This window comes from Centruroides vittatus, unplaced genomic scaffold (assembly GCF_030686945.1).
Source record: "Centruroides vittatus isolate TY-2023 unplaced genomic scaffold, ASM3068694v2 contig_417, whole genome shotgun sequence".
Classification (NCBI taxonomy): domain Eukaryota; kingdom Metazoa; phylum Arthropoda; class Arachnida; order Scorpiones; family Buthidae; genus Centruroides; species Centruroides vittatus.
In genome coordinates, this window is record NW_027122227.1 from 802,086 (window position 1) to 821,250 (window position 19,165).

General features: G+C 27.3%; 1 protein-coding gene and 1 long non-coding RNA gene across 4 annotated transcripts in view; one reads left to right on the plus strand and one right to left on the minus strand.

Moving 5' to 3' along the window:
* Window positions 1-5,859, minus strand: part of LOC136976653 (uncharacterized) — a 73,591-nt gene extending 67,732 nt beyond the window's left edge. For both annotated transcript variants that reach the window (XR_010880964.1, XR_010880963.1), the window contains exon 1: window positions 5,701-5,859. This is a non-coding gene — a long non-coding RNA (uncharacterized lncRNA). The remainder of the gene's footprint in view (window positions 1-5,700) is intronic.
* A 69-nt stretch (window positions 5,860-5,928) lies between these two features.
* The window catches only part of LOC136976647 (RNA-binding protein Musashi homolog Rbp6-like), a 66,370-nt gene continuing 53,133 nt past the window's right edge, over window positions 5,929-19,165 (plus strand). For both annotated transcript variants that reach the window (XR_010880962.1, XM_067271994.1), the window contains exons 1-3: window positions 5,929-6,141; window positions 6,217-6,257; window positions 6,343-6,424. Coding sequence is in view for 1 of the 2 variants with exons in the window: in XM_067271994.1 (XP_067128095.1) it covers window positions 6,077-6,141; window positions 6,217-6,257; window positions 6,343-6,424 (188 nt within the window). In the remaining variant the exon portion in view is untranslated. The remainder of the gene's footprint in view (window positions 6,142-6,216; window positions 6,258-6,342; window positions 6,425-19,165) is intronic.

The following is a 19,165-nucleotide window of genomic DNA, read 5'->3' on the forward strand; positions in this document are numbered from 1 at the left end:
CAGTGAAACGAATAAAGTAACGGAAACCAAATCCGATGTTTCTGTAACATGATCGATTATCGGAAAGCATAAGAATGTACTTTGAAAAGAGAACTGTCTGTACCATCTGAATGGGGGAACGGGGGAGAATTTCTTAGACTCCGTTTCCAGGGTAACTCCAATAACTACCTATACTCCATTGTTGAGTAGAAAGTCGAGATTCAAAATAAATTACTTTCGTCTTTTAGATGTCTGCTTTTGAAATTACTTTCCTTCAAACATTCTACTGTTTATGCAAATTAAACTATAAAGGTCATTTAGCCATTGCCTTCATCGAAAATATGGCTAATTCGCATGATCAGAAGAACACTAAATGTCTAATATACTAAACTATCGAAAAATCACCGTACGGCTTTTTAAATCGATGCCATTCCACCTATTAACCAATCAGACTCTGACTCTATCGATTACGCAACAACTACATCGATTACGTACTAATGTTTACCGATTCCTATAGGCTACTTTCGTCTCGAATAGAATTTTAAAAATAAATTAGAACCAATAGAAATTCAATGTTCGATATATTTATTTTATCTCGTGTTAATTCAAGAACTTTTTTTAAAACTTGATTCAAATCAACTTTTTTTTTTTAAATGAGTATTTGAGTTTTAAAGAGTTCATTTTAAAATTGGGTTAATTCAATTCGATTTTTTTTTTCCCCATTTAACTTTTAAAAAGACATTTTTAGGTGAACTGTCATTTCTTGAATTAGTTCGGTGGGTTAAGCTTGAACGTACAATCGAAAGAAATGTGTTCAACGAAGCTGAAAGATACCGTTGTCTGGCTTAATCTCCTGCATTGGCTTTGGGATTTAGGAGTGTGTGCAATTTCTTAACTCCACGTTAGCTTAGTTTGATGGATATTGTCGTGTAGTGATATCTGTCTCTCAATCTTTCTTTTTTTCTCTTTCAACAACAACAACAAAAAAATAAAAAAAATAAAAAAAAATATATATATATATATATAGACATTTTGAGAGATGAATTTATTTTTAAGAACACCACATTCATTTTTAAAATGTAATTAAACGGTAGAAAAATCTAAAAATCTCTGACAGTAATTTGTTAACTTCTAAATAAATTTATCCAGAAAATAATTAATTTGAACAAATTTTTCAAATACATTTTTGAAAAATTTGGTCAAATAAATTATGAAAATAATATTTTGTACCCATTAAAACTTATCAAATGTGTAAATATATAATTTCCAAGAAAAATAATATAAAATATTCAACATCGATTAATTTTTTAAGTTAAACAAATATAAATACTTTAATTATACGTCGATTTTTCTCTCATTTAATTAGCTACAATTTTAAATAAATTTAAAATTCGTTTATCATCATTGATTTTATGCGTAATGAAATTCTCGACACTAATATTAATAATTTATGCTTGTAGCTTTACTTCACCTTTATAAAATAAACAATTAAACTTGCTTAGAAAATATTATTTCACAACTGATACAATATTGTCATATATGAAAATGATAAATATAATAAATAATGCAAAGAAAAGTATTAGAAATATTTAACGTTCAGAATTTATTACTTAGAGATTTGAGAGTTTTTTCGTAAAGGAAGAAAAAAAAATTTAAACTTCCATTACGTCAAAGAAAAATATTATTCGTCACAAAGGAATAATGTATTATAATGACGTCGAAGAAGAATATTTAAAAAGTAGGCGAATATTTATTGTAACTATGTCACATGGGATCTTTTAAGCTAATTTATTTAAAACGCGGTTAAACCAATATGTTTATTAGAAATGACGTCTTAAGAAATGGCAACTAAACTGACGTAATGAAATATAATTCGCAAAAGTTCTCTATTTCAAGCGGCTACAATCGCTTTTTTTTTAAAAGTCAAATTTATTTTATGTCATATTTAAAAACATTTTGCGGAATATTCCATTTACAAAGAATCACATCTGGTTTAAATCGATCTGCATTGTTACGTCACCGTTATTTAGTCACACCTATTTTTAGATCGATTTCTATTGGATTTCAGCGCGTGACGTCACACTACGTTTACACCCACTTTACAGATCGATTCTTTATTGGTCGAATCTCGTTTCAAACATGGCTTCCAGAATAAACTTTCAACTTTTTTGAATGCATTTTTTTTTTTAAATGCCTTTAGTGAAATTTTAAAACTGAGTAAATGCATATTTTCTTTTTTAAAATTCAAAATAAAATATTTAATAAATGTAATTTTAAGAAAAATGCCATTTTTTCGTGTGTTTGTAGAAGAATGACAAGTGAGTGACATAAAATCTTTCCATTATATAATTATTTAAATCACAGACGTCGTACTTTCCATTCATATTTCATATGATGACCCTAAGTACAACAATATATTTGCAACAACAAGAAATTATGTATACAGCGTAACGTGACGATTGTCACGCTTGGCGGTCGTGACGTCTAACAACGTGATATTTAATCGTGTTTGTGATGTATAGAATACAATCCTTTAATTAATTATAATTATATCTTTAGTTAGTAACCTACTTAAGATAAACAAAAATAAAGAAAAAAAATGATAAAGGAGAAAAAAACAAAGTAAACTTGGATGAAAAGTTTGCTTAGTATTAACAGAAAAGTATTTTGAGAAGTTAGCAAATTGAATTTATTTTTATTATTAAAAATTTGTCAACGACATCACTTAATGATAATAGATGATCGTGGAGTGAAAAATCAACAAGTTTTCTTTTCCCTTTAATCTTTTTAAAGAAAATCAAATCGAATCTTTCTTTTGTCGAGTGTTGGACTTTCTCGATGACAGAGGATTGAAAGGTCATCAAGGTCTGTAGACACAACCCTGTGTCAACAAAACCTGCTTCGAGACTAATTGGGTGTCGAGTCGAGAGTCGCCGAGAAAGAGGTTTCCTAAAGAATACTCTCTAACTAGGTTTAAGGTGGGGAACATTCCAACTGGGAGAAAGAAAAGTCTTGTAACTATATAAATAAATACTCTTATTCATTCGCACGGCTTGGCTTCAGTAATGACTTTGTGACCTCACATATCATGCACCTGATGCGTGACTTTGCGTAAATTCCGCCGGAAATATATCTTTGGAGCAGGGGTTAAAGGTCATTTCCAGCACCTGCTTCGGCAGGTGGACAGATGGATCAAGTGTATAGGTAGATATTTACAGGTGTCTACATAATACAAGTCTAAATGAAAATCTTCAATCCGTGCATAAAATGTTATTTTCAATAGAAAAAAGTATACTTACTTTTGCTGATAAAACATTTTTGTAAATATGAATTCATAAAATATATTATATGCACGTTTCCTGATTATATTTAAAATAATAATGCCACTAACAGAATTTATAAAAATTATTCTCGTGCTCTAATTATAATGTGTTATTCATAGGTATACTTTAAAATTCAATTAAAATTATTTAATTGAATTTTAAGACTAAATAATATTGGTTTTAATTTTAAACTAAATTCTATAAACGAAAAAAAAAACTGTAAATTAAAACAAGCTATAATAAATTTAAGGTAGGGGAAATAAACAAAAACAGAAAAGCTTGGAAAATAAAACGTGATTTTGTTGAGACGACGATTATTCTTAGAAAACTAAATCTGTTTTGACCTATATGGCCTAATACCCTCTAAATGGTCTATAGGTTTACATTTATTTTTCTATTCTCAGTTACAGTCATGCTTCTGCAATAAAATTAAATACTATCTAATTCAAAAATTAATGTTCTGGGATTAATTTCAAACGAAAAAATAAAAATTGTTCTCCTTAACTAATATTTAAAAATTATTTTACAAAAGTATAATTAAATCTTCCATTTTTATGGTATTACTCGTAGTAAAAAGATCGATTATATAAATAACTGTACGTCTGTATCTCGACCAAAAAATAAATAAATAAATAAATAAAATAAAATAAAAAAACTCCCATTCTTTCTAAGTTCTAGATAAATAGGCTAATTTATGAATGCAAAAAAAGGTAGCATCATTTCTGAAAACTAAATCTGTTTTCGATAGTCTAATTAAAGTTGCTTAGAGTCTCTGAAAGAAGATGTATATATTGTATATCCTATAAAAATGCTGACATTTTAATGATTTATTACCAATAATCGTGGCTCGTCTTTGTTGATAATTCATGCATTCTTTTGTCTTGTTTAAATTAAGTCATTGAAACTGCAACAACATTAGTTTCTCATTGAAAGAGTTTTTTTCCTCTCCATCTTTTAACCCTATTTTCTAAATTAACCTTTTATTTTTATATTTTCAGAAAAGATTATCGTAACAAAACTTTTGTTATTTTAAAATTAAAGATGATAAGAAATCGATTAATTCATTCCTGTTTTAATTTCCCAGAATGAAAATTAGTGATTTAATTTCTAAAATATTTTTAAAAATCGAAGAAGAGGAAGGGGAAAAAAAATCTTATTAATTTATACACATATTTTTTAAACTCGAAATTTAAATCGAGTAAGTGTAAAAATTAACTAAAAATAGTTTTATTTTATTAGCTTAAATGTTAATTTTCTCCCTTTATTAGTTTAATTTAAATATAAATAAATAATAAAGGAAAACTGCAATTTAAATATAAAATAGATAATTTTGTATCTCTTCTTTCTAAAAAAGTAATTAAAGTGCAATTATTAAAAATTGCCTATTTATCTTCGTACTTTTCTAATCAGTTTGTTCTTGTTTATTATATTATATTTTTTTAAAAAAACACACACAAAATATATATTTTACCAATTAAAATAAATGTAAACTAAAAGAGAATCTAACCCATCAAATTTAGTAATAGGCTAAGTCTAGTTTGACTTTTATTTTAAAAGCGGTAATTTATAGAGTAAATAGATATTTATAGCCTTTTTAAAAATACAAATGGAAAAAAAAACATTAAAGAAGACATAATTAAAATTTCAACATAGATTGTCGGAGGGGGAAAAGAAATAAAAGGAAACGTCATTTAAATTCAAATATATGACATTAAACTGGAGAACTCATAAGTGAAATATGAAGAACGATTAAAGAAAATTATCATGAACTAAGTTTATAATGAGTAAAAACGGGATATATGTGTGTAAAAGGATGACTATCAGCGAACCAATTTCATAAACTAATAGCTAGATCACATTCTTTTGTTCCTTATCGAAATGATACATATCGTGCACAACCTACCTTGCATAATGATGTTTCAACTATTAAAGCAAATACTTGGGACAATAACATCGTCCGCGAAAGATGAATAAAACTTTTTGATTAAAGCATGAACGTGACTAAAGATAATATGCTGAAGAGTTCGTATTACATTAAAGAGTATGTTTAAAACTTTCAAAAAATTATAATATTTATAATAGCGGTGTTACCATGCTTAAAATAAAAATTAAAAATATCTGAATTGATCCGTTTTATATTTAAAATTAAGATTGAACCAGTTATTAAACGCTTCTATATTTATGTTAATATTATAAAAGCGATTAAAAATAATTTGGTCGTTTAAACTAGGAAAATTTCTATTTATATATGTAACAGAATTTATAGTTAAATTATGTGGATATCATATTCTATTTAATATAAAATTTAAAAAGGATAAAGTGATTTTATCGTCAACTTTGAAATTTTCCAAGTGTAACACCCTAGATAGACATAGAAGACAGCGGGAGAGATACTCACCTAAGTATCAACCACTTCGGACAAAATCCAAACCACCAAAAAATTTGACCTCGAGTAGCGTAAAGGTCCAGTCAAAATCCGTTCCACAAAAATCACCGCTGACTGATTGGCTTGTAGTGATTCGGTTTTCAGTCTCATGGGGTCGCCACAACACACTCCAGTGACGTCACAGCTAGCTGCACTTTTACAACGGCGCATGTACTTTTACGTTAACCAATCAAATGACTCGTAGCATACATCAATCAGGTTTCGCTGTAAGGTGCCGGGTCTGTGTGCTTGTAGTCTGATCACAATGGTACGATAGGTCTAGCCGCATAGAGCGACAGATTGTTGCTTGACTTTAGTTTAGTAGTAGTATATTTGTGAGTTTTTGGATATGATGGAACAAGATAACCAAGCGAATACACCGGGAACGCCAAATGAAGTCAGTCACGATCCCGGGTAGGCTATGTCTTTGTTCGTGACGACCGCCGACTGCCGTCTACTCTATCTAACAAATCTGTTTTTATCTTACAGAAAAATGTTTATAGGAGGCCTTAGCTGGCAGACTACACCAGGTAAGCGTTAAAAACCTTTAGCATACGTTCTCTTATCCGTGAGGAAATTTTTCACGACGAATAATAAAGCTCTTCTTCTTTATAGAAGGCCTGAGGGAATATTTTGGTAAATTTGGGGATATAACTGAAGTAATGGTCATGAAAGATCCCACAACTAGAAGATCGAGGTTAGTATATAATCCTAAGTAATAACAAACGTGCTGCGTATAGTTGTTAATTAGGCCCACTATAATAGTTGTGACACTCGAGCTGTGATAAGAGTCTTGTTGACGGTAATTTGGATGTTCACTGTGTATCTTTATGTTTATCGGTTATGCCGTATGCGCGTATAATACAAGTTTAGTGTACTCGTAATGTAGCTCATTATAAAAGTATATTTTAGGAGGGTAGGAAACAATGTTTCTATCATATCATGCAGCGACCTTGGTGTTCCGGCACCTTTGCTATGTTTTTGTCAGGATTGATTGAATCGAATCTAAAGTTGGCAAAAATCCAAGAAGACGTCTTGTCAGCAAAACTACTCCCACAGTAAAGGTGATCAAAAGAATATTTATGTACAAAATCTAGTTCTTTTGTAAGTCTAAACAATTGCAGAATATGTATACAACAGTAAAAAGCGTGTGCTATCCTTTCGATCAGCACGCTTTTTCCTGACAAGAACAAAGGATCTATTTTACATTATGCATTTAATATTCGCAGAAAATTTCCCTTAACCATCGATGTGCGAATTTATGCAATATTTAAAATCCTTTATTATTATCGCAGCGAATGAAGTAATATTTGATCTCTCAAATCGATAAATAGGTCAAACAACTTTTAAAATCTAGAAGTATGACTTTGTATTTTTCCACTCACAAAGAACCCAGGTAGAGTCGGTCTCTCCCTATTTACAGGTAAATGGACTTTTCTAGTGGCTGAAAATCCCCCGCCAGGTGATCCATCTGGACAGTAGACTTTCACACGGGTACCTGACCCCTACTTTTCCCTTGGGGTCTTAGGGGGTTCTGCTACGGCCCTGCCTTTCTTTTCTGTCAAACTTCATTGTTATGCCTTTAGTTCTTAAATTGTAAAAGGAAGATCATTCTAATTTTTCTCTCTTCTCGTTAGCGTAAATAATAATTGATTCGAAAGTTCTCTTTGATATTATGTAAAAGATAGATTTCTTTATCTTCTGCAAATGGGAAAACAGTCAGAGCAATGTATCTAGGATCTAAATGGATAAAACATTTGTTTTGCCATCTGCTACTGTCAGCGATTACTTAAAGAGTAGAAATTAATGTTCAGGAAGACAGAAATGGAATGAATAGATGATAATGGCGGTATAAATGTGACGAAATTTATTGCATACGCACTGACGTAAAATATACTTTGCAACCTCTGTTATTGGATTATTATAAAGATGTTTATTATATTCACAGCACAAAATTTTCTCAAAATACCACTCGCCTGTTTTCTACCATAATGATTTTAATGCAAGAACTTTCAAGATTTGCTCCCAACGTTTTATTTGACTATTTCCAATCGATAATATCTTCAACTTGGAGTCTAAACCTTGAGAAACTTAGCATACATCTACCGCTTAGAACCTAGCTTAGACATCAATGCCAATTTCAGATTTGAAAGTAACGCTCCTATTATTGTTTCCAAAACAATATGGCTGCTTTGTTAAAATGTTGCAATTATTATTACTTTCTGGCGAGTTTATCAGATATTGTTTGTCATTTTGCTTTTTATATCTACTGTATATGTTATCCGCTGGATTTGTTCCTCCGCTTTTTTGATTTTATTTCCTGAATTGAATTTCGAGTTGGACCACGGTTCTGGAAGGAAGGGTTATTGTGTTTTTCACAAAAGTTCACACAATCGTCATAATCTTGTTTATATCAACAAATATGAGAATGGAAATTTTTTCCCAATTGCTTTACAGTCATTTTTGGTTTCGGTATATTAAATTATAATTTTTCCAGTGCAGCAAAAATAATTAAAATTATGTTATTTTAATTAATTTTCAGAATTCATCCGAATAAAAAGTTTATTTTATTTTAAATTTAAAATTAAAATAAATTATGTATTTTTAGTTTATAAAACAAAACCGTAAACTGAGCTTTTTTCTTGTAATTTCTGTTAAATTTACTATAATTAAAATAAAAATAAAAAAATATTGTTTATATTTAAGGACTGATGAAAGAATGGAAATTTCATTAAATATTTATTATTTAAAGCGACGGTAAATAGATTTTAAACATTTTTAAAAATAATATATGCTTTTAAGGAATAAAATTTCGGCTGTTTGATATATCATTTTCAAATACGCTGTACACACAACATTTTAAAAATGTGTATATCTTAACATTTGAACTTTATTTGTAAGACAAATTCGAGAGGCCCGTAATTACCCCCCTCAGCGACTCCTTCTTAATCTGTAATTTGATAATTCCGGCTTTTTGACTTAACAAGTTTCTAGAATTAAGATTTTAGAACCTAATTATTGAATCTCTTTGTTTAGTTTCAATCATTTGAAATATCGCCAATGTACAGTACCTATAACAACACTTGTAGATAAAACAGTCCTCCACATACTTCTTATCTATAGCAGGACAATGTTCTTCAATATGTGCAACAAGGGACAGAGAGCATGCACAAAGTACACTCTTAAAATACATCTAATTATATTCTATGTAGTAGAAGTGGATGGATTGAATTATTTCGTGTTCGCTCGCGTTCAAAATTGCAGATGTATCCGATTATAAAATTCCTTTTGCCTATTAATTCATACTAAATCTTCTAGAATAATTATAAGATGTAACTTATTATAGACTTTTATGTAAAAGCCTTACACAATTTTATAATTTTAATGGTTCCATTTATAAAATTCGACAGTAAAAATATAATAGATACTCGGTTTTAACTGGGATATTGTGTCGGGGAACCTACATTTATAAAAATCATAAATGATTAACTGTCAAAAAGAACCGAAAATACCTTAAGACGATTATGATATGGACAGATACCGACATGTTAGGTATAAAATATAGATATAAGTGGCTCTTCAGAAAAAATATTGGGGGATTTTTGCCCATGTCAGATTTATTATAAGCTATTTTAAAACTATTTTTAATATAAAAATACATTTTTCTTATATATATGTATATAATACATATGTGTGTGTGTGTATTATTAATAATGAAGGATTTTTAAAAAATAAATTTTTTCGGAAATTATAATAAGTTAGCACGACTATATTAATAAATTTTAAAGTATATTTTATATAAAATAAAATATTTTTTACACTTATAAAACTGAATTTCTTATAGAATTTATAATAGATTTTTCCGAATATCTGCATCTATCACTATTGCACGTAGCCCTACATTAAACAAATGGACATCAAAATAGGCATTAACGTTAGAGAAAAACTTCTTGTTTATAAGTTAAACCAAAATAACCTACTTATAGTGAATTGATTGTAGTTATTCGGTTCCTAGCAGCTGCCGGAAACCGACTTGCCCCATCCTATGTTTCCTTAAGAGGCTGGTTTGACTACATTCAATGTTCAACCGGTCCTAAAAAATGATGAATATGGATCTAAGTTCTATACATTATTATTATTATTATTATTTAAAAAAAACACGTTTTCAAGATCAAATTAAAATAATTAAAAATTAATTCTACCGATAACCACTTAAATTTCAAAAGCTGTACGCACTTAACTCGATTAAATCGTGTAAAAAAAAAGAAGTGTTCTATAAGAGTAATAAGTTTAAGGTCAATTTATGATTCTATTTATGTTCAATCAAGTTAATGGAGTTGTTCACGATATTGGTCCTGTATTTATATGGGTAGATGTTCAATGAGTTTTATGTTTAGGTTATATATTGTTCGAGTTTTGTGTATAAGAAGAGTTTTAGTCATAGACTAACCTAGATTTAAATATCCAAGTATTCTCGATCTAGAGGAACATCTCGAATGCGACAACCTCTGAGGTTTATATTGATTTGGAGTAGACGATGTGTTCCTCCATCTGTGTGTTTTCAAATATTTTCGTGTTTTTTGTGAAAGAAATTGAATATTATGTAAGATTTTTTTTAAAGAAAATACAACATTAATACACGTTCAATGATATTGCTTAATATTAATTATAAACTAAACATTAATTGTTTGTTTACTGGAATTTTAGCAAATTAATTAACATTGAACATGGCTAACAAATTCGATTTAATGTATTTCATAATTTAATTAATTAAATTATTATGTATTGAACATTTATTCGATAAAATATAACGGAGATTAGACATTAATTTATCCCACAAAATTCCAGAATAAGGTTTAAGTAATGGAAAATCTCTAGTATAAGTCAATCAGTTTAAAAATTACTTTACTGATAATTTAATTGTTAAGAAATTAACGGTTTTAAAGAGAGTTGAGATGGGATTGGAAATTTAATGGAATTAATTAAAAATAAGTGAATCATTTTAAAAATTCACATAGTCAAGAATTTTGTAGAATGTTTAAGAATCGAATACATTAACAGAAAAAAGAATACCTGGTTCGAGTGAAATAAAATATTCATTATCGCATTGTTGAAAAAATAATATATTTAGAAGCGTAAAATAACTTTAGATTTAAAGTTTTTTTATAGATTAAAAGTATCTTTTATTTGTATTATTTAGCGGTTATCAAGTTAAATATAATATAAATTTATATAAAATCTTATAAGTTGGGTAGCAAACAAATAACATAATAGAATTATAGAATATATATTAAAATTTAACTTTAAGAATTAGATTATAAAATAATATGAGCAAGAAGTTAATTATAATAGCAATATTTAGCATATAGAATATAAAATAAGGATGATTCATGTATAATTCTTAAATAAATCTGTGTGAAAATTTTCCTTTATTTTTATTGGAAAGATGAAACTTATGATTTATTATTATGTTTATAATTACTATCGTTTTTTTAAAAAGTTATTTACAAGAAAAAATGAATTAGGAAAAAGCATTTAGTTAGAGTAGTTGACGCAAGAAGTGTATTTATCCAACTATGTGCAGTAAATCTTACTCTGACGATAGCTCTTTCATATTTTGTGGAATGAAGTAAACATATCTTTGTAACTGGAAGCTATAAGCAGTAGATAATATGCAAAGATATATCATATCAACTATCTCGGTTCTCTTTTAATTGCATTATTGTTTGTACGAATCAAACGCATTTATGAGTTTCTCTAAATCGAAAAATTTATTATTGTGTTCTGTGCATAGAACAAGTTGATAAGGTAACGTAGGATATAGCACGGAGAGAGAGAGTCGTTGTTTAGATAATTTTTATAACAACCTTATCTGCTCTCCGTACGGATCGAATTTAATATTTTTTAATATTGTTGCCTAATATATAAAAATCTACAATTAGGCCTACCGTTTTATATGAGCATATAATCTTATAAAGAATAAATATTTAAAAATCTAGTGGTTTGAATGCGGAAAAAATACAGCTGTGATCTAAAAATGTTCAATATTTTCCCTGGTTAAAACTAATTTGGTTATACATCGAGCTAAGATTTTCTACGCGTTTAATATTAAATTTTCGATATAAATATATTATTAGCTTGGTATTAATAATTAAAAATAGTGGTAAAATATTCAAAGAGTGTTTATTTGAATATTTACACATTCTTGAACTTTTATCAGCGGTATTTACATCTGTGTAATAATTTATGAAGATGTCACAGTATAAAGTTTTAAAATAATGAAAGATTTAAAAACTCATTCATAATGTCTCGAATATTGTCAATTTTTCTAAAACCGTTAAATGCTCGTTAAGATATAATTTTTGTTAAGTTAATGGTGTTTTTACCGTTATAATGTTTACAGATACGACGTTAACGCATAATTTACAACGTTTCGTTTATTTAGAGATGTTGAATAAATGAAAACAAAATTTAAAGCTTAAGTATCTTACGGGGAATATCTTAATATTTATAATATTTACAGGTTTATAAATATGATGTTAAATTGTTTAAAGATGTTAAAAGATTTAAAACATCACAACTTCTGCTTTAAATCTTTAAAGAGATACGGAAATCGAAAGCTGGATATTGCCTAACGGTTTACCTTGTTTATCTAAAAGTAAACAGTAATCAGAACCTTACTTATTTTGAAATTTTCTAAATACTGATAGATATTTCGCACCATCTTTCCTTTTTTTTTATTGACGTTAACAAAGCTAATTCGATCAGCACATTGATCGAGAGCCTTATTCATTCTCTCAGCTGCATTCCTTGAAAGATTGCCGTTCCTACAATAATGTGTCTTGCCAACGACCAACGACTGATAATCATTCGTCTTCCTTCCTTCCTTCCTCCTTAAATGATGCATCGAAGCATCCGACAGGAATGTTAGATGGATCAACAATATTGTTTTTCATAATCTCCGTACATCAAATTTGTCAATAAATAGATTTACTCGCATTCGACCTGATTGAGTTATCGCTCCTAACGGTTTTTCTTGGCTTTGTGAACACGTTCAATATCATTTCAGTATAGATCAGTCATCGGTTCTTATCATAGAAAATATGTTAAACATGTTCTTAAAATATAGGTCGTGTTTGATGAATTGTGTTTCCTGTCGGTTAATGAATGGTTTGTTGATGTATAAACCTGTTTCAGCTATTCAATAATTAATGCTTTTACTTTTTTTTTTTTAAAAAAATGGGGGTAGTTGGGCTCAAACTTAGTTCTATGTAACCGAGAAGTTTTATGTTTGAAATCTAAAACTATTGGAAAACATGTTCAACTTTCCCTATTATGTTTCCTACTTAAAAAGTATCGGAAAACATGTTCAGCTTTCAGAATTATAAATGTAATATGTGTGAATGTAATCGTATAACCTTTTTTTTTTAAATTTAATAACGGGTTTTGTTTGAATTTTATAACAAGGCCAACTAAGTTTCTTTAATCAATAATTAGGAAAATTTTATTCATTAAAAATTCTAAAACTCGCTCATAAGTGCCAAACATTAATTTAAAGATAAAAGATTTTGTAATTATTCATATAATGCATTAATGTAAACATAATTAATTTCAACAAGCAGACATTTTTTCCCCCTTTCTGATAATAAGAAACTGTCGATTATAGATTATTTATTATATGAAAGATTTTCAAGATCTCTGGTTTCATCATGATGTCATTTCCATTGCGAAACGTGTTTTACTATATCATGGTTTCCAAAATTGCTGAGTTCACTCGATATTCCACGAGAAATAATTAAAAAGATACAAGTCGAACGTAGACTTTACTTAAATATTTGTTAATTTGATTTCAAAATATTTATTTTTAATAACACACGCAATTTTAGAATTAAGTAAAATCAATATTACAAGACTTGTAATAAGTAGGTTACTACATCCGGTTTACAATGATAGCCACTGTCTATAATACCGGAATGTATAAGAAATATAAGACTCAGGTTATCTCCAAGAGCTTCCATTTTTTCCCCTCTTTAATATATAAATAAATATTTTAAAAAAATAGAAAATAAATTTAAAAATTACAGCTTCGAAGAAAAAAGGTTAAATGTTTTTGCGAATTAATTGTAAAATTTTGAGATAAAGTTTTTATTTTAGTAAAAGTGTATCTCGAGAAAATAATTTATACTTTTAAGAAGGAAAATGAAAGTAATTTTTCAGGTGTGAAAAATGATTAGCGTTTTAAAGGATAAAGATATAATAGTGAGCCTATTAAAAAACACAAGAAAAATAACTTTGAATATAATAATAAATTACTTTTAGGTGTATTCAAGAAAACAATCATTTTATCTGAGCTTCATCCTAGTTTATTCATTTTTTTTTTTTTTTGCCTCTTGGTAGGAAGGAGCTTTTGTTTCTGCTCGTTTCCGTTATTTTTTTCCTTTCTTGAAGTTTGTCAGTGGCAGATAACAAAACAATAAGTGCGAAAATTATGTACTCGATAACTACCTTTCAATATTCCAATACACAACTGTTAATGCACGTTCAAATTACAAACTGCGCTCTCATATATTATTATAGATTAAATGTTATTATATCTTAATATTATATTAGTCTATCTATACGTCTATATTATACAGATATTATAGATTCAATATTTCGGCCTACTAATATAAGCCTAAATTATATATTGCGCTCTGGTATGCAATTATCCAACAATTTAATTATTTTATATATTGTTGACTTCCTCTTATCCTTTAAAGTAAATTAATCTTTTATCTAACGTCCAGAAAAGTACAACTCATACAAGGTTGGAAGATAATATTCTGCAAGAGCAGTAACCACAATTTCTAATTATATTTTCTAAAGAGAATAATAGCTTTGTTATTCTTTATAAGTAGTATAATAGCTTACCGTTCTTATATTTGATATTAAATATACATACAATTACCTTTCTACATTTAATACATGTTATAAGTTAGGTTAGCGTAAACAGGAAAAGTCTAACAATTGATATTTTAAATGGAAGATGTTTAGATAAAAACCAAATTTTTTACCAATTTAACATAAGATTATTGAACTTTACGTTTGAATTAGTTACTAAATTTCGATGATTTTATTTAAAAATATTAATTAATATCAATTTTTATTCTTTCCTTACGAGTTTCAAACGAAATAATTTACTGATCATTTCTGGTATTTAAAATATTTTGATCTATTTACATAAGATAGTGTTACAATATTATTCATTTCTTTCTTAATAGCTATAAATTTCATTAAAATTTTTATCTGAAGCAATTGCGAATGCTTCGTTTTAAGTACAGTACATAAAAATCTCTTTAAATTGATATTCTGTATTAAAGAAAATAACCAACACATTAACATTTTGATAACCTTTGGTGTTTTAAAGCCATTTTAAACCGATCTTCATTTTGTATTGGACTTTATAACATTGTTGAGAGATATCATATTTACGTAAGCGAGAAGAAAGGATAGAAGTATGAGTCCTACATAAATTTAATCCTGTGTGTTAGGAGAGTAACAAAGAGTGCAAAACTTCTTATTTGCTGGTCATTAACCCGATGCAGGTAATCGTTGCTGTCGTCAGAGTGCATGAACTCATGAATCAATACTCAAGTTTGTCCGTTTTGTAAAATCTCTTGTTTCATCCACATTGTATCATCAGTTTCATTTTTATTTTTTTTAAAATTCATTCATTACTAAATATATTTATGTTTCAGCAGCATTTCGCATTCATTAATCTTAATATATTTAATATACTGCAAACTACCTTCTGACCTCGCGTTAACAATTTATATCGTAAGAGGAAATATATTCATTAATTTTTATGTTTTAATAATCCTTAGACTCCTCTAAATTTTTGATTTAGATTAGTTGATAACACGGGATGTTACGTCGGTTTCGGACAATCAGAAATGAATGAAAAATGTCTAGTAACAATACTTTAGAATTTGCCCACTAACAAATAAAAATAAATGGAGATGCTGTACAAGAAACTTGTAATATGAAGGGCCTATAGCAGAAATTTTCAATAAACTCAATATCCAGATATTAAATTTTATCACTTTCAGAGTCAGAGTTTAACATTGGTTATCATATTTGATGTGTTTTGCAAATGTAAGTTAACAACATTTTCAATTTATTTATACGTAATAAAAAACTATTATTACGTGAATATTATTCTGTAACAAATGGGAAATGGCTAAGAAAAAAAAGTTTAATCACATTTTTCAATACTTAAATTATAAAATTAACATTTAAAATTTATTTAATTTTAAAATTAAATAAATTTTAAATGTTAATTTTAAGGAAAGCAGAATTATAAATTTAAACTGTAAACGTATAACTGTTGTCTTTGTATCTCGCTAAACATTAATTCATTAAATATAAATCTATAAGATTAAAATTGTATTTGATATATTTACCTTTAGGAAATGTACCATTTATTTCTTTTTATATTTTTAATTTTAATTTTTTTTTATTATTTAAGACATCGTTTCTGAGTTAGGAATTTATATATATATATATATATTAGCTGGATAATCAGATCATGTAAAACTCTCACGTTCTACAATATCGTGAAAGTTATTTTAACTGAGAAAAGATCTTTAATAAATAATCTATCTCCAACTCATAATAGAAAGATAATAAAGAAAAATATAAAAGTGAAATTTGGAAATTTTTCTTCTTGCATTTTAACCTATATAAAGATCTATGGGCTTAAAAAGATCCAAGTTATATTCTAGCTTGCCTATCTTTTTTTAAATCAATTGATATGTGTTTAATGAGAAGCGATTGTCTGCCATTCTGGCACGAGTTTTTCAAGTTATTTTTCTATGTAAAAATTACATATTTTTACTCGAACTTTTACCGTTACGTTTTATAGTTATTGATTGTTCAAGAAGAATATAAGCGAGTATCAACATTTTTATTTTATTCATAACTTTATCAATATATAGTCAAAAAATGATGTCGGAGAGATTCAACATCGTTTTACTTTATTGACGATATTTAACATATATTTTTAGTATAGTCCAATATATTTTATCGTTCAATATTGAATTTTTATTCATCATCAAATAGTTACTTGTATAGAACTTTTTCTTTCTGATTGAGTTATGATTGTGTTCAATGTTCCGCTTTAATGAATTGACATTTTCTGTTTTTAGCTTTAACTTTGTTCATTATTAATGAACGTGCTATTTCTAATATTAAATAATATATTTATATATAATTTTCTTACTGTATAAGTTAGCTGAATTTTGTCATTCTGGCTTCGTATTTAATTATATTATTAAGTGCGGTCTTTCATTTAAAGCATAAGTAGTTTCTAATGTAATTGTAGACTGGTTTAAGAAACAAAATCCACAGAGAATTCTTCATTTAATCTTTCCACTCAATAAATTTGTGGAGCATTCTTTGTTTTTAAAATTTCATATTGAACAATTCTATAATTAAATTAAAAACTTTTTAAATTATGAAACTACTTTTCAAATTTAACTATTGAATAATTAAACTTTAAAACATTTGAGTAGAAAGAGCAAAAAAAAATTTTTTTTAATAAGTTTAACAGTTATTTCATTTAATTAAATCATTTTCTTCTATGGAAAATAATTTGTTATAATGAAACTGAGAGATTGGAATCGAATTTTACTTATAAAAATTTTTATGATGAAAGCAAAAAAAAAAAAAAAAATATTATTATTATTATTTTTTTATATTTACGTTATTAAATTTGATTTAAAATATATGCTAATATTTGTTTATGTTTAAAACATTCGAAGGAAAAGTCTTAAATGATTATATGAAGTGATATAAATTTCTACTTGGAGAAATTTATTGTGAAGACATAGAAGAAATGAAGATGTTGAATAACTGTAAATAAACTTGTTTACAAAGCTTTAAACTCGATTTTTTTTATATATATATAAAAAAATCCAGTAAACATAAACATTCTTTTAAATCAGTAAGAACATTATTAAACTTCTAGTTCCAAAATTTCATTTCCGAAATTTCCATTAAGCTCAAAAATAATTTTACATTGAGTGGAAAAGTGTAGAAAATAAATAATTTTTGAACAATTTTCTGATTGAGTTGAATATATTATACATTCAATATATATATATATATATATATATTTATTTATTTTTTTCAAAAATAAAATAGTATTCGCTGTTTCAACTTTAACTTTTCCGTATGAATGCATTTTTTTGTATTAGTTTAATGAAAAAGTGGGTAATTTAAAACAAAAGCCAAGCAATAAATAAAGATTTCTAAAGAGAACTCGTTCCCAATTTTTCAGAATAGTTTATATACATAATTAAATTTTTATTTTAATTACTTTTATTACGCTCATCAATATGAATTAATAAAGTTTTAGGTTAAAAGAATATTTTTTTATTATAAATTTCCTCGTTTAATTGGGTGTATCGGTATTATTCAAGCTGTTAAATAATTTGTAAGGCCTATGTATAGCCGTGTTCAAGTGTTCAGTGTTCATCAAGAGCATAACAATGGCGTAATAACATCTCTAGATATTATTAATTCATGAGAGAATGTTAATATTGACTGTTCACCATCCATCTGTAATCATCTGACAATGTTTCTGATGTTAATGAAATAAGTCTGAGTCAAAATCCCAACAGCAAGTAGTCTTCTGCATGACTTCGTATCCTTTCACGCTTTCTGGCTAAATCGATTTTGGTCGAGTGTCGGACGAGAATAAAATGTTTCAAATCTTAGCTGTTTATTATGTTATGAATATAGGCTATCATTTAATTATAGCAAATAAATTGCTTTATAATTTGACATGATACAATTATTGCATTTTCCATCTTCCACCTCCTGATTGAACTTGCATTGATTTGGTTTAATTTATAGTTTGCTGACTCCAAATTGAACTAAATCCGTTCGAAAATACGAATTTTGTGTGTTTTCTAAATCCTTTTAATTGTGCGATAGTTGATGTTAATTTTAATTGTGAATAACATTTTCCTAATCCTTAATCGATTGGATCGAATCGCATGTTTTACGACATTTAATTAATAATCATCGCATCTTAATTAAATAAGCTTATAAATTTAACAGAAAATTAAAAATAGAGTATTTAGCAGAATATAATTTCAAATATTCCTCTTAAAACTATTGTTTTTTCACGTTTAATTTTATAATTTTTATCATTGCTTATTCATCATTGACTGAATATACACTCCAGTAGGAGCATTATGAAGATTTTAAATTAAGATTTAAGACGTGATAAGTGTAATATCCGAATATATTCAATCATTCCAGGAACCATAAAGAATAATATTTGAAGATTTGAATAATATATGTATATATATATAACAATTAATTTCGTTAATATAAAATATTTTTCCTCTTAACCTATTTCATTCATCAGATAATGTCTGCTTATAAATCT